At 46.2% G+C, this 20,823-nt stretch overlaps 1 protein-coding gene across 4 annotated transcripts in view; it reads right to left on the bottom strand.

The window, feature by feature from the left end:
* The window catches only part of znf423 (zinc finger protein 423), a 124,857-nt gene extending 109,015 nt beyond the window's left edge, over positions 1-15,842 (bottom strand). For all 4 annotated transcript variants that reach the window (XM_025056140.1, XM_017033067.2, XM_025056141.1 and 1 more), the window contains exon 1: positions 14,421-15,842. In XM_025056140.1, the coding sequence (XP_024911908.1) occupies positions 14,421-14,460 (40 nt within the window). In that variant the 5' untranslated portion in view covers positions 14,461-15,842. The remainder of the gene's footprint in view (positions 1-14,420) is intronic.
* Between the last annotated feature and the right edge of the window lie 4,981 nt (positions 15,843-20,823).

Here is a 20,823-nt window from a genome sequence, read left to right as displayed (position 1 = left end):
AGAACTCATTGGTTCAGTCTAGTGACACCTGCTGTACAGGACGGGAACCAGAAGTCAACGAAGAAGAAAAAGAAAAGTCATGAGGTGTTTCCAATCAGACGATTCTGGAGGTTGACCTTTGACCTAATGGAAGCATCATTACATCACTTAGGAGATGTAGAAAAATATATTTTTATGAATTAAGATTTTTTTTTTTTTTTTTTTACTTTTTGACTTTCAGTCAGGCTGGATTAGAACCAGACTCTGATCATCAAGTATCTTATCACGGAACTTTTTTCGACTCCACCCTTCTACTTTGCCTCTTTGTCCCAAATGCAGACGGAAGTCTGCATTTGGGACAAAGAGTCAAAACTGTTCTGTGACTTCGTGTTCTCTCAGTAACTCTCTCTCTCTCTCCAATTTTTTTTTTGTTTTTTTATTGTTGTTGTTTCTTCGACTTCATGTAAATGAACCTGGCGCCTGTCGTGACCAGATGGACCAGCCGTCACCAGGGACCGCGGCGTATGTGGTTAGGGACAGCGAAGAAGAAGAGAAAAAAAAAAAAGTTTGGGGATGTCAGACAAGACCTAGATGCACTGGTAACTCTGCGTCTAATAAAAGCCCATTTTTCTTGATGAGACCGCGGGGAATACGGCGTGTTTCATTAGCCAAGCACACGGAGCTTTATTTAGACTCCCAGAGTCCTCTCAGGCAAGAGAGAGACACACACACACACACACACACACCGTTACTGTGAACCCTGCACGCAGCAGGGGGCGGGAGGGGGTGTGTGTGTAGCATGCTTACACATACCAGAGCAATAAAAAGCAGAGGGAGCGTTCGGAGACAGAGTGTGTGTGTGTGTGTGTGTGTGTGTGTGTGTAAAGACTGCAGGTGCCTGTGTTTCCTCTAAGTTTAGGCCATTAGGGGAAACTGAAGCTCTTAGAGAGTGACCTGCATATGGATGTCAGGAGAAAACACACACACACACACACACACACACACAAATACATCCACGCTGTCCAATTATTGTGCTGGTCCACTTTAATAAAATACTATACTGGTAGTGCACCCCCAGGGGTTCCCTAACCCCCGGTTCAGGGACCGGTACCGGGCCGCCAGGAAAAAAAGAAAAAAGAAACCGTCCAATCACAGGGCTACAAACATTCACACCAACAGTCAGTTCAGAGTGAACAGCTACTCCTTCATGTCTGTGCCAATCACAGGGCTACAAACATTCACACTTAGATTCACACCAACAGAGTGAACAGCTACTTCATCTCTGTATGATCAGTTACAGCTGGGGATCGAACCGCTCCCCCTTTCCCAGTGAAGCAGGGACACAAACCACCTGACCACCGTGTGGCCCATAAGTAAAGGATGTCAACTAACTCAGGGGTCCCCAACCCCAGGGGCAGGGACCGGTGCCGGTCCATAGGTCGCAGTACCTGATACCGGCCGAAAGGCTGGTCTACACTTAGGCCTCAGAATCAGCCAATCAGAGAGCAGCAGGACACGGACAGACACAGTGGCGTCTCATGGAGTGAGGACACCGCTGATCTTCTCCACGTCTACAGGCTCCCGCTACCAGCAGACTGACAACAGACCTCCGTGAGGTCAAAGGTCAACAAACAGACATGCGCCCCCTAATGGTACAAGATGAAATCAGGAACTTCTGATCACTTTACTGCCCAGTGGGGAAATATTCCCGTCTTCACTAATGAAGTGGAATCTAAACTGCACTCAGCCAATCACCTGGAGATCACATGATCACATGACCTGCCTCAGCATCACAGACACCACGTCCAGATTCTACAGTGAAGATTAACTACAGTAGAGTGTGTTTTCAGATACACATTACTGCAGTATTTGTTCTCGTGGTACAAAATGACAGTTGGTCATTTATTTGATGCACGTGGAGGGAAAAATCAAAGACAGAAGTTCCTATAAAACCTGGCAAACAAACAGAAGAAGAGTAACACGTGAATCCTCGTGTGTTCAACTTCCTGTCACGGAGGGTTTTTTTTTTTTTTTAAGAGTCTACTGTAAATAAGTCAGACAGGAGGGGTGAGGAAACGGGGGAGGGAAGTGGAACAGTGAGGAGAAAAAAAAAAGTGTGATGATGGTGATGAGATTATAAACAAATATTTACACCGATGCTTAACTATTCACACACTCACACACACACACGGCAGCACAGTGTTCTCGCTCCGTTTGTTTCTTTTATCCACAGAAAATATTTTATTTATTTTATTTATTGTCCAAACTCCAGACTTTTGGGGGTTTTTTTTCTCCAGACTTTTTCTGAATTCAACAAACAAAGATCAAACTTTAAAGAACAAAAGATGAGAAGAACAAACACCTGACAAAAGCTGGGGACAGCGCCTCCATCTGCAGGACCAGGGAAGTTCATACAAACACATGTATTGACAACACAGCTGGTTGTGTGTGTGATGTCACGTGACCTGACAGCGGCCGACTGTGATGACAGTCGTGATTAAGCTGTAATGCAGGGCTCTCCAACCTCTGGTCCGGGGACCCTCTGATGGTCCGTAGGTCATTTTTTTCAGGGCCATAGTGAAAATAATCTGTCGCTCTGATGGTCCGTAGGTCATTTTTTTCCAGGCCGCAGTGGGACACTTTTTTAAAGATAATCTGTCAATGTTTCCAAACAACAGGTCAAAGGTCATTTAGACTCTGATACTAATAGAAAAAAAGTCTAAAAAAGATGTTTTATTTTGAAAATCTAATGATCCTTCGACGATGGTACGGTATTACTGGTCCACAGTAACGGCTGATACCAGTTGACTGGTCTTTGGTACAAAGGTATTAGACCGCTGCTGTACTGTGAACAGCCACACAGCCGTCCACCGTCAGCTGTACTATTATGGTCTGGTGGACACCAGCGTCAACGACTCGTTTCCTCCACTCTTCCGTCTCCTACTGTCAGTTTCCTAGCTTCCTTTCCTTTCCTTTCCTCCTCATTCCTCGTCTCCGACCACATTCCCATTGGCTCCCTGTTTTTTTCCTTTTCTCGTTTGTGTCTGTCCCACGGAGGCCGTTTGTTCCAGCCTCCATCAGAATAAAACCTTTGTCCCCTCCCTCCACCTCCCTCCCCCTCTCTCTTAAACAACACACCCAGGCTGGTACAGTATCAGGGCCAGTTATTCCCCAGGCGGCAGCAGTTTTTCCAGATCTCTTTGACAGACTGGTCAATGTGGCCAATCACGCAGCTCCGAGAGGAGGGATGTGGGTCAGTGTACGGCCCATGATAGGCTGCTCCTTCTCCCAGTGCGACCATGTTGATTGACAGCCCGTGCTGGACAGAAGTCAGGGGGGGAGGAGAGGGGTGTAATTGTTTCCTGAATCACTTTCTCTCTCTGTCTTCATCTGTCTGTCCACGGTCTCATCCTAAACACTCCACTAGCTTTTTTCCCCCCACAGCTCCAGAGGGATTCACTCATTGGCCGAGCAGCCCGTCCCTCAGGTCCGACTTTGCGACGCTACTGGCCGAGAGCTGATGCCAATCTCCGTCCCCAGCCCACCCCCCGGGACCTGCACCAACTTCAATGGCCTGTGTCAAACACACACACACACACACACACACTCCTAGTCAGGGGACAGAGGACACAAGCTGATTAACCAAATACTTTTATCAGCAGTAAAACCGCTCGCTCTGCCTGCGTGGATTCTGGACAAAAACAGCCTTAAAACACACACACACACACACACACACTCTCTGACTCACATCTCAGGCGCTGAACCACTGGCCAGAAACAGCAGGCTTCGGGACAGAGTGTGTGTGTGTGTGTTGCTGCTTTTGTTTGTGTGAGTGTGTGAAGGGACAGAGGTAGCAGAGGGCTTAAATGGATGGCAGAGAGAAAGAGCTACAACCAAAGCCAGTCTGGCCGACAAGCTCCATCACCCTCTCCATCTCTCCCTGTCTGTTTCCCCCCCCCCCCTGTTGTCTCCCCCCCCCCGTTGTCTCTCTCCTTCAGTCTTTACTTTACTCTTTCTTTTTTCATCCTCTTTTTAACACAACACCGATCCTTGAAAAGCTAAAGTTTTAATTAAAAATCTTGGGGTGATTTTGATCATACACATTTTTTCATTAAAAAATAATAACTTACTTTTGTCAAGCACCAACAGTAAAAGTCTGTGAATGTGTTTCTGGAGTTTCTTTGCCTCCAGGTCAGGGTCATCCCCCGCTCAGACCCTCAGGATACTGAACTCTTTACCCTCCACTTTGCCTCCAGGTCAGGGTCATCCCCCTTAGACCCTCAGGATACTGAACCAATCCTAACTCCAATCCTAACTCTAATCCTAACTCTAATCCTAACTCCAATCCTAACTCCAAACTAAATGTTGTAAATATTCAAATATTTGGAAAATGTCCCCAGAAGACCAGGGGTCCCCACACCACAGTACTGTTACAGGGAGCCGGTCCCCACAAGCATAGCTTCTCCAGTATCACAAACACACACACACACACCATGTACTGTCTGATCATAAAGTACTGCAAAAACAATTTCACCTCCCGACACCTAGAGAGCAGAACACTCATTTTCACACACAGACACGGAGAGAGAGAGAGAGAGGGAGAGGGAGAGAGAGGGAGAGAGAGAGGGAGAGAGAGAGGAGCGCAGAGTTGATGTTCAGGGCCAAACAACACAGCGTGAGATTAAAGAGCCGCTCTGATCTGACATTTGTTTTTCTGTCTGTCAGGCAGAGTGAGGCGGGAAGAGGAATCAATAGCCGCCGAGACGGAGGCAAGGCAGACGAGGAAAGGGAGGGAAAGGGAATTTTTTTTTTTAAAAAGGAGACAGCTACAGAGTGTGGACTGGAAATGGAAGTCAAGTAAAGGAGGATGAAAGGTTAGAAGGAGTTGAAGATGACAAGGGAGAGGATGAGAGGGTAAAGGAGGGCAGGGGGGAGGAGGAGGAGGAGGAGGAGGAGGAGTAGGACACAGAGAAGAGAGAGAGGGACACGTTCCCTCTGGAGGACAGGGACTCTGGGGACCAGGACCAGGAATAGCTGAACTAGAAGATCCCTGTGAGAACAGCCGTCAAGTCAAACTCGACGCGTCCCCGTGTCCCCGTGTCCACGCTCACCCCTCAGCTCCGACATCAGAGTCAACTGCAGTGATACAAAACAGAGACGAGGGAAAAGAAAATCTGCTGCCTTTGACACGGAGATACTGAGGTCACAACGGCCGCATTCCATTTAGGATTCGTCTATTTATATTATTAATAATAATGAGACGACGCAACATCTGAGATTTAAGGTGAACTCTTCTGAATTCATAAGAGACGACGGTGTTGAAGACTGGACAATCGTGGAGGAGAGAAGAGAAGAGGGGAGGAAATGAAAGAAGGGGAGAGGTGAGGAAAAAAGAGGAGACGAGACGAAAGAAGAAGAGAGGATAGGGAAAGGGAAGAGAGGAAACCAAAAACAGTTTAAATTATATTCTGTCTTTTCTTCTTTCTCAGTTTAGTCTCCTGGACCTTCAGCCTCTCTGTCTCTCTCTCTGGTTCCCTCACCTTCAGCCTCTCTCCTCCCCCCATCTCTCCCCCCTCTCTCTCTCCCCCCTCTCTGTGACTCCATTCAGCCCGTCACAGCAGGGCGCTCTGTGCCTTTTGACTGGAGGTGAATAGAGAGGACTTGGTAAAACCAAGTGAAGGCTGCAGCGGTTCTAAAGAGAAGCATCGGTGAGGCCGACTACAAAGAGGAGGCCGAGTGTCAGAGAGAAAGGAAACATCAGCAGCAGCTTGTTCTGCTGAGGAGTCCACACTCAGGAGGACAAAGGACGGCCGTCTGGGTTCTCTCTCCCTGTCTCTGTCTCTGTCTCTGTGTGTGTGTGTGAGCACTGAAGACACAGACAGAGATGTGTGTGTGTGTGTGTGTGAACAGTGTTAGGAAGCCGGTCCAATTACTACAGTCCACATCAGTCAGGTGTGCACGGGGGCGCTGCTAATTGCCCCCACCACTGTTTAATGTACAGAATATGAATGTATACACACATCAGGAGGTGTGTGTGTGTGATGAGAGGAAAGATGAGGTCAAGGGGGGGGGCTGCATTAGAGAATATTACCAGTATATGTGTCCAGAATACACACATCCAAACACCTCAACATGTTTTTATAACTCATCGTCACTGGAGTAAATTAAAAGACACGCACGGCCACTGATGACGACTGAGGCCTTCGGTGATCTGTGACACACACACACACAAACACACACACATAATACAGAGCCAACCAAACGACCGTGACCTTTTTCTCTACTCATTATGTCATTTAAACAATAACAAATTATTGACCTGCATTCATCAAGTCGACCTAATGAACTGCTCTCGTTGTCCAGAGTTCATCAGAACTGTCATGAATGCAGTGTTTTTGGGGCCACCATTTGGGAACTGTCATGAATGCAGTGTTTTTGGGACCATTTCAACCACCAGACGGCGCCCCCAGTACCACCGGTGGTAGACGCACCGTAGTTTGAGAACCTGTCAATATTTGGGTCAGAAGTATTTGATTTATTTATTGGATTATTTGATACGTTATCTCGGCGTAAGACGCCAGAGCTCCCAGTCTGCTTCAGTGGCCTTGAGTCTGTGAGCCCCGTCATTGTTCACTAATTTGCCTCTAATTGAGAGCAGATCCACACGACTCCAGTTAAATTTATGCGTCGTACTGCTGAGCTCCACCAATCACCAATTACATTTGCTTGTTTTGTCCTGTTTGGGGGAAAGAAGAAAAAAAAATCAAAAACAACAACAAGAGCAACTACCAAAAATTCAAATCCGCCCCCTGCTGCCAAGTCAATGGAAATTGGAACAAAGCTTTTAGAAAAGCCATTTAATGGCTGAGCGAGCTTTAATGCAAAGCCAATAGCGGCTCCTTTGTTAGCGAGCGTGTTGTTGACACTATTTATAGCAGCGCAAACAAAACGAGGTAAGCTGTCGAGGTTTTTTTTTTTTGTTTGTTTTTTAATTTGTTTGTCTTAATAAAAGAACATTTACAGCGGTTTTCACATGTTCATACACACACACACACACACACACACACGCTGATGTCTTCCCAGTAATCCAAGCCACATGTGAAGTGTCTCAGAGTTTTATAGGAGCCAGTTGTCCCATGAAAGTCTCTGTGCTCTGCCAAAGGGTGACACTAAAACTCATCTAATGCTAAAGACAGATGGTGGGAGACAGAGATGGGGAGGGAGGGGGGGAGGGAGGGTAGGAGAGGGTGAGAGCTGGGAAATAATCTCTACTGTAATGTACACATACCATACATGGAACCGTAGTACTGCCACACTGCTCTGGTAATGATTGTACTGCACGGCACTTCATGGTAGTGTACGGTACTGTACAGTACTGTAGGGTACTTTATGAAATTGCACAGTAATGTACGGCACTTCACGGTACAGTACGGTGCTTTAACGTACTGGGAATTGAACAGCAACCAAACATTTTCGTCCATCCATCCATTTCCATCCACTTATCTGTTAGCGGGTCGCAGGGGCAGCAGTCGCCACCCAAATCACCCTGCACCGTACCAACCCCCCCAACCCTTCCTGCGGGTGGTGAGTCCACTGGAAGGTACCAACCGCCCTAACCGGGAGTCAAACCCGCCCAGGAGGTGAACCCTGGGGTTCCACACCAATGACAGAGACATTGCCTCTGGGCCAAAGCGCCACTCAAACATTTTTGTAAATTAATTCTCTGAACTCAGCACTGCCTCCTAGTGAAACAATATAATGTTTCACGACCATGCTAACTAACCAAGGCCCACACGTGGAAGTGCGGGCAGTGGCGTTTTGAACGTCAACATTAAGGAGCAGAACTGCGGCCTCAGCTCTGACATCTGTGTCAGATTCCTCGGAGCAGGTGTTTGGAAGACGTTTGAACAGCGAACTTCATGAGACGATAATAACCAGGAAACCACTGCACACAGGAGCCACTTAGTTCAACGAACATCGGCTGCTGCGTTACGTTCAACTGGAGATCGGCGTCCCTGATGTCGTTCCAGGGGAGAAAAAAAAAACTGTAGCAGGGATCATTTATTATGGGAGCGCGTCATTAAAATTGTTTTCTGGCTTCCTATTAAAAAATGGTTAAGTCTACGTTATAATCTCTGCAAATCTCATAAGATACTCCAGGACAGTAATTATCCACTGCCTGGAGTTAAAGTTATTGTCAATTAACTTGAACTTAACAACCGCAGATCCGCCAAATGTAGGTAAAAATTAATTGTGCTGGGAGAAGTCGTCACGATACAGGAGGTTTCCTCTGCCGAGTGTCGAGCTAGCGTTCCGGGGCGAAAGACAAATAAAAATTAAAACAGAGAGAAAGAACCAGGATTCTCCAACCTGGTGTACTACAGGACGCAGTACCTTTCTATTTTTTTTGCAGTGACCAGTAACTAAATGGTACCGTCTACATTTCATCTCAATCTGAACTCAGATCCGACCACGATACATGAACCTTTGACTCATCGGAATATATTTTTGTCAACTTTAAGATTTGTTTTTTTAGTTTCCTAACTACCGGTCTCCTTCCAAGAGTACCTCGATGTAACCTGATCGTGATCCACCTCCTCTTGTGAGTCTTTGGATAAAAGCGTCTGCATAAATTTAAATGTGAAACACATTTACAGAGACGTGAGGATGGAGCAGATGAACCAGTGACTCAGTAGAAATATATTTAAGAAAAAAAAAAGCAGACGATCCAGAGGAGACAGAGTGGAACTGATGCCATCAGGCCTGAGAAACCAGGCTCATCGCCCCCTGTTGGTCCAGAGACCCACTTGGCTCCACTTACCATAAACTTTGTGCTAAACAAACCAAATAAATGCTTAAAATGTAACTGCTCCCTCCTTCCTCCTCCTCTCTCTCTCTCTCTCTCACTCTCTCTCTCACCCACCCCTCCCAGCATCACCTCCCCTCCATCTTCTTGTCATATGTGCTCAACTCCCGCTTAATGTCCTGCAAATGAAGCGGATTTATTAATGTGTAATTAAGTAATAATCATCGCTACATAATGCATGAGAGGCTCGAGGGGGATGAGAGCGGGGAGAGAGAGAGAGAGAGAGAGGGAGGGAGAGAGAGAGGGAGACGAGGAGAGATCAGACCTGGTGATGCTGGGAGAGAGCAGACAGAGGAGGAGATTTCTGCAGCCCGGCCTCGTTAAAGACACACATTAGGAAGGGATTAATCCACCGGAATAATAGTTTGATAAGAGACGAGCCGTGCTCACCCCCTCCCTCCCTGCCTCCCTCTCTCTCTCCCTCCCTCCCTCTTCCTCCAGACCCCGTCAGCCGGTCTCACGGCCCATCATCGTGTTCAATTACCCGACTGCAATTAGTTAAGTCCCTGCACTGTTAACGAGGACTAATCGCTGGGAAGGTTACACTGGTCAAGAACATCCATCACAGGAACCGGAGGCTGCAGCTGCGCTGGAGTAAAGAGGTGAAGTCAGCGTGTAGTAATGACGAGGCTGTGGGCTGTGAGAACATGACGCAGCGCCCCCTGTGGTCAAACCAACGACACCGTGGACGCTCTAAGATACCAGACCGACCTGAACCATGTGGGTCTGGTTCCTGTCATTGAATCCAGGTGTTTCCATAAACAGTACCAGCTGTCAGTGTCCACGGGTTTCCAACAGATACATGAACAAAACTGGCAAAGTACTAGTTAGGAATCACAGTTAGTTAGTCACCGATATTAACTTTTTGCAGATATGGCGATATTGTCCAAACACTCAATTTCCAATACCGATATATGCAGCTGTTTGCCCCCAAAACTGAGGTAAAGTTTCAGGACCCTAGAACCGATTCCAGCAAATCTGTCAGAACCCAGGTGTTGCGTAATCGGGTTTTCATTATCGGAGGAAAATTTAATAACGATTCTCACAGATGTTACACAATTATGCTAATATTGGCCAATGTTATGTGACTGGATTCTTTTAGAATGAAGTTAATTAATAAAACTGAAGTACTTTTTTTTTTACTGTAGCCTAATACTTAATGACCAATGGACTGGTACTGGCCCCCGGACCAGGGGTTGGGCACGCCTGCCTTACTGCACATCAGAGTTAATGCAAACAGTATATCTGTACTATATTTCATTTTGTCAAGCAATGAGAATCGATAAGAAAATCTAATCAATAACTGATATTGATGATGGAACCAGAATCACTTGACCTCAGGTCAGCTGAGGTCACCTCAGGTCAGCTCAGGTCAGCACCTCTGTGACCAGATCATCATATAAACGGACTGGACTTATTGTTGACATCAACTATGGGACGGACGGCTGTGCCTTCAGACCCTGACCCTAAAGCCGACCTCACCTGACCTCCACACACACACACACACACACACACGGGTCAGGTGTTGACACCGGGCCTGAGCGGAGTCTCTGAGTCAGAGAGAACCTACAGCGGTCGGTGGACGAGGAGGGATTTTGCTCTTGTTTGTTGTTTGTTGTTGTTACAGCATGCCTGGCTGACCAGTAAGTCCGGCAGCGAGCCGGGCCAACCAGTCATAGACGGCTGAGCAGGTGAGAGACGGAGGAACATGAAAACACAGATAATCCCCACGGCGACGCTCACCTCATCCTGGCCTCCCTCCCTCCCACCTTCTCTCCCTCCCTCCCTCCCTCCCCCTCTGCCCACTCGCCCGCTGAGTGCCACAGTGCTTCCATCTTGCCCCCCCCACTCCAAAAAAAACTCTTCATCTCCCCCATCCACTCTCACCCCCCCTCACTCCCCCCCAACGATGCATCTTGCCAAGCCGTCAAAGGGGGCAAGGTGTGGAGGGCAGATAGCAACACGCGTCGACACGCACACACAGATGCATGAGTGCACAGAGACAAAACACTCGAGCTGGAGCGCAAAGGGCCGCGCTACCTTTGACACACACACACACACACACACGTACGTACAAACAAACACACACTTACAAACTCATGGTGGTGGTCGTCTGCCTCAGCTTTGCTTCGCTCTGCTTCACTTGGCTGCCTGACTAAAGCTAAGCTCTCGTTATGCAGGCTGCTGAAGTCTGACACACACACGGGCAACACACACACACACACACACACCGGCGTGATGCAGACCTCCACCAATGATGTGCGTCCTAACGGAGAGGTTGGTGCAGGACATGTGTCAATCTTTTATCTCCTGCGACGACGAGGCAGCGTCACGGGAACAGGAGACGACGACCGTCTCCGTATGAATCAACTCCACATCAAAGTTAGAGATTTACTGACGAGAAAATAAACTCCCACCAACAACGTTTCACACATGGAACTGGTCTTTTTCCTTAAAACAAATGAAAGCTGGAATTCACCAAAAAATAACTGAGAAACCACAACAACAACAACAACAACAACAACAACAACAACAACAACAACAACAACAACAACAACAACAACAACAACAACAACAACAACAACAACAACAACAACAACAACAACAACAACAACAACAACAACAACAACAACAACAACAACAACAACAACAACAACAACAACAACAACAACAACAACAACAACAACAACAACAACAACATCCTTATTAGGTTGTAAACTGATTAAAATTCATTTTTAACTTTTAACTGTTGTTGTGATGAGTCTTGATTCAATAAATATGTTGGTATTTTAACTATGACAACTATGTTTTTTTGTTGTTTTTTGTCCCAATTAAAACAACACTTTTGGGTCACGACCCACTATTTGAGAAACTTCATATGAAATGTCACTAAACGTACTTGATCACCTCTAACGATCTCAAACATATGCTTTAGTTCAACACCTGGTGTTCAGTGGAGGAGCAGCTGTGAACCTGAGTCACAGGAGGAGAACTGAGCTCCTCTGATGCTGCTGGAGGAGGAGGAGGGTGAGGAGGATGGACATGGTCAAGGCCGACACATGACCTCATGCCTCCTGACCAGTGCACGGTCATGAACTGTTCTTCATGTCACACAGAGAAACATGACGGTGAGAGGAGGAGGAGAGAGAAATGAGGGAGTGTTGATGTCACGTGACCTGAAACACCAGAGAAGAAGAACGGTGACGAAGACCAGACCAGAGTGTAAACAGTTACAGAGCTGTCAGGTCCAGACTGGCATCTGTACTGAACGTCTCTGTGTTCCAAAGAAGAAGAGGAGGAGGAGGAGGAGGAGGTGCAGATGTGTTAACTGATCAAATGTGAAAGAGTGGTGACTCAAAATTGAGAAAAAAGATGTGGACGATTTTAAAATCTTGATGAGAAAAATATGTGAAGTACTTTGAGAACACACTCTCTCTCTCTCTCTGAACAACCTTTAACTTCACCTGGTGCTAATTATCCTTTTTTTTATTTATTTTTTTTTTTTTTACTTCTCGTCCAAATCTTTGTTCATTGTGGTTTAAAAAAAGAGAAATGTGGGTCTCAAATGTGGGCCACTGGAGGTCAGCGTGGTCTGTTGATCTAGGGTTTGAGGGAAATGTCAACGTTTTTAGGTATTCCTGAATTTTATTATATATATTTGAGCATCTTTCAGAGAGAAGTTCATCTAATTCAAATATACATTTTTACTATTTTATTTTATTACAATAATAAAAAAAAATCTGTTCTTTTCTATTTTTATGGACCAGTCCAATCCAATTACAATCTACTTCGACATTGTCCAGATCAATGGTTCTCAAGTGGTGGGTTGCGGCCCAGATGTGTAGGCAGTAACAGCCTCTTAAACAGTTCAACACTTTTACTCCTAGATGATGATGAAAAAAAAAGAATGTGTTTATGAATTAGAGGAAAATGAGGTGTGTACTTTTACTCCATGTGTGCAGTACCATGAAAGTATTTCTAGAACAGACCTGTGCCTTAACTAAAGGTTGAAGTAAACGGTTGGTTCTGAAGGTTTAACTCGTTGACAGTCACTGAGTCAGATTAGTACCAGGATTAGAAAAAGTCAAACAGCGAGATTTTACCAACTGGACTTGAAATAAATATCAACTGAAATACTGGCAAATACTACACAAATACTACTTTACCAGTATTATGTATTGAATATATGTAAATATCTAACATGTACTGGTGTCTCCCCTGTAATCCACATCAGAGTGGAGACACCAGTACAGCAGCTTGTCCTCTCCTCTGTCCTCCTTCCTGTCCAACATCAAAGCCAACTGAGTCACATTAAAGAGAATAACTCGTCTTCTCCTCACTGTAACTACGAATCAACATCCCATCAAGGGCAATAATCCAGATTACACTGAACTCTAAAGTCCCACAGATCTTCTCCGTGTCCTCAGATTGAAAGGAAATGAATCCCAGGTAAAATAATTCATAAGAAAGTGCAGCAGTCCTGTCCTGTCCTCCTCTCTGTCCTGTCCTCACAGTAAATCAGACCAGTTCATTTACTTCACACACCATGAAACTTGAAATGAAAAATTAAATTATATTCTAGCACAGACGATAATCCAGATTACAGGGAGATCACACATTCGCTATCGTTCGCCACGGATCGTTTCTCGTGTTTGTAAAAGTGAAAACTGAAATTCTGTGTCATATTTAGTTTTCCCTGAATCCTGTCTCACATAATCCAGATTACAGGTGACATTCATGTCAGTCTTGTCCTCCTCTCTGTCCTGTCCACACAGCAGGTCACTTTAAACAAATGTGTTGAAGACATTTAACGTCAACAAATCAACAAAATCAATACAATTTTCTTAATAATCTGTTTTTTTATAATCCAGATTATAAAAGACCACAGTGTCAGGGGATTCATCCATGTCCTCAAAGTTAAAAAGCAGATTATTTAAATCACCTCCACTAATTTATAAACATTACTGAGAGATTGAGATTTTTTTTCTGAATTTTTAAAACTTGGTTTTGCCTTAAAACAGTCGAATTTAATCCTAATTGAGAATAATCCAAATGACAAGGAATTCAAGTTCAAACATGCAGGGACTTCTGACCACGACTGAGACTAACTGAGAGACAATGTCCAAATTCTAATGATGTTTAAAACAGAAAAAGTATTTTAACTCTCATCAAATCCCAACACAGAATAATCCAGATTACAGGTCAAACACCAGCACGTCCGTCCGTCCGTCCTGACAGTTTAGTTTATGTCTTTAAAGTGAAATGTCTCTCATTCTGGACAGTCAGTCAGACAGTCAGTCAGTCAGTCAGTCAGTCAGTCAGTCAGTCAGACAGTCAGTCAGTCAGTCAGTCAGTCAGATCTCTGTGTTGTCACTCTGACTGATTGACTTCTCTGTCCGACTAAACCACTCACAGCTGCCGGTCATTTAAACTCGCTACGACATGGAACTGAAACCGAACCTTTGACGTCACTGACGCTCAGATCTTTGGGTTGTCATGGTGTGTTTGTTTGTTTGTTTGTTTGTTTTTCCCTGTTGTCTTTACTCGCGGCAGGAGCAGGAACACTTCTTCTTACCTTTGACGGAGCGCGGCTTGGCCTGCTTCCTCCTCGACATCTCTGCCTCCTCTCCAACTCCTCTCCTCTCAAATGTTTGTTTGTTTTTTTCTCTCCCTACGGCTCAGCTCCGCTCAGGGTTTCCGGTCCAACATGCGGACAGGACGCAGTCCGGTCTGTCGTTCCCACCTCCTGGTCCAACACTTCCTGGCTGCCGCCGCCGATCCTCTGCCTGTTGCAATGCGGCAGCTTCGGCTGAAGACCGGTGAAAACCAACAGCACACACCGGAAGCGGAGCGGCGTGAGCGGCTGCTGCTGCGGCTGTTGCACGGTGGAAGACGCTCGGCTCCTTTTCCCAACCTGTAGGAACAAACTTCCAGTTGTCGCCCGTCCTCCGTCTCCACCGGGAAAATCCTCGCGTTTCCCTCCGTGTTTCTCCCTCTTTACGCCGCGCTCGTCTTTTCCGCTCCTCCGGCACGGCTCCGTGCGCTCTCGCCGCTCGGGCTTCGATCCTCCCCGCGGCTGATGCTGCTGCTTCTGCTGCTGCGGTGGTGGTGGTGGGCGATGCACAATGAAGGCACACGAGAGCAAACAGTGTCCCGCAGGTGAAAAGTGACAGACGTTGTTGGAGTGCGTGGTGATCAGGTCCAGGTGAGGAGTCGCGGCGCGCACGGAGCGGTAAAATTATTTCTGGCTTCAGCGTCAAAACTCTTCGTGTCTTGCGCTCCCTGCTTCTCTCCTGCTGCTTCTTCTCCTCCGAAATTCTTCAGTTTAAAAAAAAAACTATTTCAGTCTCTTATTGTTTTTTTTCTTCTTCTCTTTTCCCCTTTTGGACAGCGGCACCTCTCCGAGTCTCCCTGTACGCGGCTCCGTCCCGTTAGTCTACACTCGGCGGAGGCGGTGGTAGAGGTGGAGGTAGAGGTGGTGGTGGTGCTGTTGTTGGTCTGACGGTGGCATGGACATTACGCTCTCCCCCTGCTGCTGCATCTCCACCCGGAGTGGGAATACCGTCTCTGACAACCCTTCTTAATGTGTATGTGTGTGTGAGAGAGAGGGGGAGAGAGAGAGAGAGAGAGGGAGGGAGAGAGAGAAGATGTGTGTGTGTGTAAGAGAGGGAGAGAGAGTTAATATTTCCCCAAATACCTTGCGCAACCACAGCCCTCCCTACCAAAATATTCCCAACTATGATCCCAGAATTCCCACTCTGCTCTGTAAGAACCTCCGCTCGCCTCTGTCTCCCTGCTTTTTCTTTGTCCTGACTCTGGCTACCAGTCTCCCTCCTCCTCCTCCGCCTCCTCTGCCTGCCTCTGCTGGCGGGGCTGCGGCGCAGACACACATAATAAAGCCAAGGCAGGCAGAGCTTGGCTGGAAATGTAGCCGCGTCCCAGCAGGGGGATGTGAGAGAAGGGTCCCGGCGGGGGAGCGCTCTGATCCCGCAGGGAGCAGCTCGGCACAGCCCGGGTTGGCTGAGGCAGAGAGAAGCAGAGGAGAGAGAGAGAGAGAGAGTGAGGGGAGGGATGATGGAGAGGGAGGGAGTAAGAGGGAGTGAGTGAGAGAGAGAAAGAGAGAGAGAGGAGGCGATGGAGAGTAAGGCAACAGCGCCAAGCTGTGGTGAGTTGGCGCTACTACGCCGGGGATTCGGAGAGTGGAGACGGAGGCAGAATGAAAATGTGGGTTGGATTAAAGTGGGAACATGGAAGAGGGTGAGTGAGTGGGTGAGAGGGGAGAGGGGGGGCAGTTGGCTTCCTCTCACTGAGGTACTGACCTGAGAGGGTGGAAGTACAACTCTGTACTCTGTGTACTCTCTCTGAAGTATTTGTCTGTCCCAGACCTTTCTGTGAACATACATAGTAAATGAGGACGAACACACTCACCTCAGCTAAGGCCGTTATCATCAACTGGTGGTCCGCACACCAAAACCAGTCCACCAAACCGTCCCATCCGGTCTACAACTGGATTCCTAAAAAAACATCAAATAATAATGTTAGACAAAATTGTGATTTTTAATTCATTTATTGGAGATGCTAATATTAACTTATTGACGATTCCCGATATGCTGATATTGTTCAGACACTTAATTTCCGATTCCAAATTCAACCAATACCGATATATACCCTGCACCTGAGATGAACGCCTGGTAATATTTATTTGTTTATCTGTTGCTGGTACCAGTATTCAAATCCATACAATCCCCTGATTATTGATATTGATTAATGACATGAGCTGCAATGCTGCCATCTAGTGGGCTTCACTTACATAAACAGCCGTTTTCCCCAAAACTATTTTTAGGTCACACATTCCAGGCATTGCGTTACTGGGTTTTCATTATCGGAGGAAAAACCCACGATTCTTACAGATATTGCATAATTTTGCTATTATCGAACATCATGAATGAAAAGAACACAAACATGATGTTCAGTTTAGGAAAATAACAGAAAGTTGCGTTGTCGGTCAGAAACAATAACAATCGTCTGAAGGTGACGTTGACTCCACTGGTTGTAGATTTTACAGAGTTTTATTTTCTGTTTCAAGGCCACAGTTTGGTCCGTGTTCCTGCTGGCAGCCATGTTGTCAGCATTAACTGTGCTTCCATGTTTCCAGCAGTGGTTCCAGTCCCCAGTACTGACCATGTGGCAGTACTTCACTCAGCGGCACACTTCAAAGAACCAGAGCTGTCTGTTAAATAAGAGCCGTGTTTACATTAAACTGGGGCCAGTGTGGAAGACGTTAATGTTAAAGGAGACCTTCTGTGGTCGGACAATGACGGCACTGGCTGCAGGCTATAGTCACTTTACCCCCGCTGCCCCCCACCCCCCCTCCTACCTCTTCTATGTCTAATTGAGAGCATAGAGACTTTAGTGCCACAGTGATTCTGCCTCTGTGTCCTCCAGCGCTCTCTACTGGAGTGATTTCTGCCTCCACACAGCCGGGCTTTTATTTATTCTTTTTTCTTTTCTTTTCTTTCCTTCTCTTTAACCGTGAAAATAAGTGTTTGACTTACTGTACAAATATAATTCAATTAGCCACACAAGAGTGTGCACACATTTGGCCAGCCACTGTGTGTGTGTGTGTCTGTGTGTGTGTGTCTTCAAAGTCCCTTTATTCTCCAGTAGAGGAGAGACGGACGTGTCTGTGTACAATATAAAGCAGACAAAGAGAAAAAATGAAAATCACTGGCTGCTTTGTTCTTCACTCTCTGCTCCAACTGAGCGCGCTCTGACCGCAGCTGAGCTTTTCCATGCCCCCCCCCCTCCTCCCTCCACGCTCCCTCAGTCTTCTGGTTGTCATGGATAACTGGGTAACGTGGAGCTCTCTGTGCTGACCAGCAGGACCACCGCCCTCCACAGATTGAGCCCCCACTCTGAAAAAGAAGAAGAAGAAAAAAAAAACTCAGACCTCTCAAGGATCGACGGCGCAGCCTTTAAGACTGACCCCCTGCTGGGGTCAGGTTCTGCCCTCCCCTTGGATCCCACCCTTTTTCCCCTCTCCCTCCAGCCTTCATCACCCCCAACCCCCCTCCCCTCTGAACCCCATGCAGGACACCAATGTGGTGTGTGCACGTCAGGTTGTCTTGAACTGTCAGTGTGTGTGTGTGTGTGAGCGGCTCCCCCAGTGTGACTGCCTCTGCTGGCACAGAGAGGCAACCCCCCCCACTTCACTCAGTGGTGGGCCGCCCCTGCAGCCCCCTCCTCATCTTTGCCGACGGACACAAAGAATGGGGGGCGGGGGGGCCACATTACAAGCTCCTTAAGGGTCAAGGACAAGACCCGGCTCTGAAAGGTTCTGTTGAACCACAGAGCTGCCGATTACACCCTCTGTCATCTGGGCACGGATTTGGCTTTCTTATACACACACTGAAGTCCGCCAACAGACAGGCAGTGGGGACCTGACACAGACAGGACATGAATGGAGTAAAGAGGGAGCAGATGTAGAATTACAGGACACAACCACCACCCCTCTTCAACCCCTCCCCAAAAGAGAGAGGATTTGGCTTAAAGATCTCATACCTTTACAGCAGCAGCAGGGTTTACCCTGGAGTGTGGCACCATGAACATGATGTCAGAAGAGTGTAAACGTGTGTGTGTAGAGGTGTGTGTGTCATCATTACAACTTTGACATCATTAGATCTACAGAGTTTACTTTTACCAGCACAGAGTTCAAATAAAAACTCTGATTTAACCTCAGCTATTTTACGGCTGAGTCTTAGGTTTAAAGATGGCTGCCAGAAAAAAAAAAAAAAGAATCGGCATAATGTATAAACAATGTTTGTGCAGGTTTTAATTGGCTGTTAGGACGGATGTTTATTTATAATCTGAAGTGACAGTTCTTTTAGTTGATGTTTAGTTCACTTGCAGGAATCAGGACATAATTTAAGACAGAAATATAGTTTAAACTGTTGGTTACTAGTGATGTAACGGTGTATCGTGGGTCGGTTACACATCAAGGTGTAAGGAGTAGACTGAGTTATCTCAAAAAGCCCACTGGTCATGCCGTGACACTACACACTCCAGTACAGTAGGTGGCAGTATGCACCTATAATGTTGGTTGCGATCCGCTATTAAACCCAGATGTCAGGTCCCTACGTAGGCTAAGAGACATTCAGGTGTTGGAACAAAACGTGGGAAGAACTTGTTCCTCAGACACCAACAGTTTCTTCCAGTGTTCCTTTAAAGAAAGGAACTCTTTCCAGTTCCTGTTTTTTTCACTTCTGTTCTTTCATATATTAAAAGTTAACCAGGTCAATCAGAGCAGACCAGTTTGACTTTGAATCAGAGCAGATCAAAGGTGATGTGCAGTGTTTCTGGAAAGAAATGTGACTATTTTCTATTCTGTTATTGAACAAAACAACGTCAGTTGATGATGGGATTTTACACAGTTCTGATAAAGAAAGGAGATCAGTGGATTTGGTCACGGTTTGTCTGGAGCTCAAGAAATCGTGAATGATCACGTGAGTGTATCGTTACATCCCTATTGGTTACCAAATGGAGGGGGGGGGGGGGTCACACCCTCGGTTGGGACAGTGCAATGTTTACCATCCTGGCTATAAAACACTGCCCTCATCAGGGAGTACACAGAGGTACACAAGTGGAAATATTTGTACTCAGTATATCAGTTTGTAAACCCCAATTACATCCAGAAAAAAAGCTAAAAAAACAAAAAGTGTGTGTGTGTGTGTGTGTATCCTCAGCAAACATCATATCCAGTGGATGCTGAGTTCAGAGTCAGTGTCCCACACTGCTGAGAGCTGACTGCAGGGTGGATTCATCAGAGTGGACCTGCAGAACGGCTGCATGTGTTTAGTGAATTTACACACACACACACACATATATACGTACGCCACAGTCTAGTCCGCACACTCCTCCAGGTTTCCTCTAAACACCGGTCCACTGTGCTGCACTCACTCTGCCACTGGTGCATTAACTTAATGTTATATTTATGTAGCCTAAAGCACACACTCACTCCGTGTCTTCTTTATCATTCTCCCCCTCCCCTGTCCTCTGCGGTGCTGAACCCCTCACCACCTCCTCCAGGTCTCCCCTCTGCAGACAACAGTGTTCCATCTCGCTGCTTTTGCCCCAGATATCAGCTATTTTTACATGGAATAATTAGACATAACTGATTTAAATACCGCAAAGCCACTTCCTTTTGTCTCCACTCGGTGTGGACTGAGGATGAGAAAACACGCACGTGTCTGTGTGTGCACGTGTGTTCTACTCCTATGGAAGCCTGTATGGACACCAGACATGAGTTTAATTAAAACCTACTTCTGGTTCTGTGTTGTTGTTATGAATGTGTCCACCTAATCCACAGACACGTGTTTACTGTGTGTGTATGTCTGTGTGTGTGATGATGTTTGTCCACAGGGGTGGAGGGATTTGAGTTTGTCTGCAAGTGTGTGTGTGTGTGTGTGTGTGTGTGTGTTTCTGCATGGGAAAGTGTGAAGTAGAATGAAGAACACACAGCCTGGGGTTACTCATTAATAAATATTTAGAGAGAAGACTGAGGGGAAAAGATCAACATGATTATTAATATTTGTTTGAGCAATTGTTCAAGTCTGTTACTGTCCACCAAGTCTGAGGTTGAATGTGTGTGTGTGAAAGATAGATGAAAAAATATATATATATATAAGTATAGAGAGAGAGAGAGAGAGAGAGACAGAGAGTTTGCGTTTGGATTCCAGCCCGTGCAGAGGATGTGATTGTAGCTGATCTGCTGGTGATGATGAGTATAATTAAAGCTCTCATTTGACATGGAGACTGACGTCAATTGTTATTGTTGGTGTGATGTAATAATTATAAAAGGATGATGTCATGAGATGCAAATGTGAAATCATAAACTGTACTTATCATGGATGGATGGATGATAGACAGAAAGATCAACGTTTATTTATCCATTGAGAGATCCTGAACAGGAAATTTTAAAA

Source organism: Cynoglossus semilaevis, chromosome 6 (assembly GCF_000523025.1).
Source record: "Cynoglossus semilaevis isolate Cse_v1.0 chromosome 6, Cse_v1.0, whole genome shotgun sequence".
Classification (NCBI taxonomy): domain Eukaryota; kingdom Metazoa; phylum Chordata; class Actinopteri; order Pleuronectiformes; family Cynoglossidae; genus Cynoglossus; species Cynoglossus semilaevis.
Note: the sequence above shows the minus strand (reverse complement) of the source record. Positions and strands in the feature narration are given on the sequence as shown.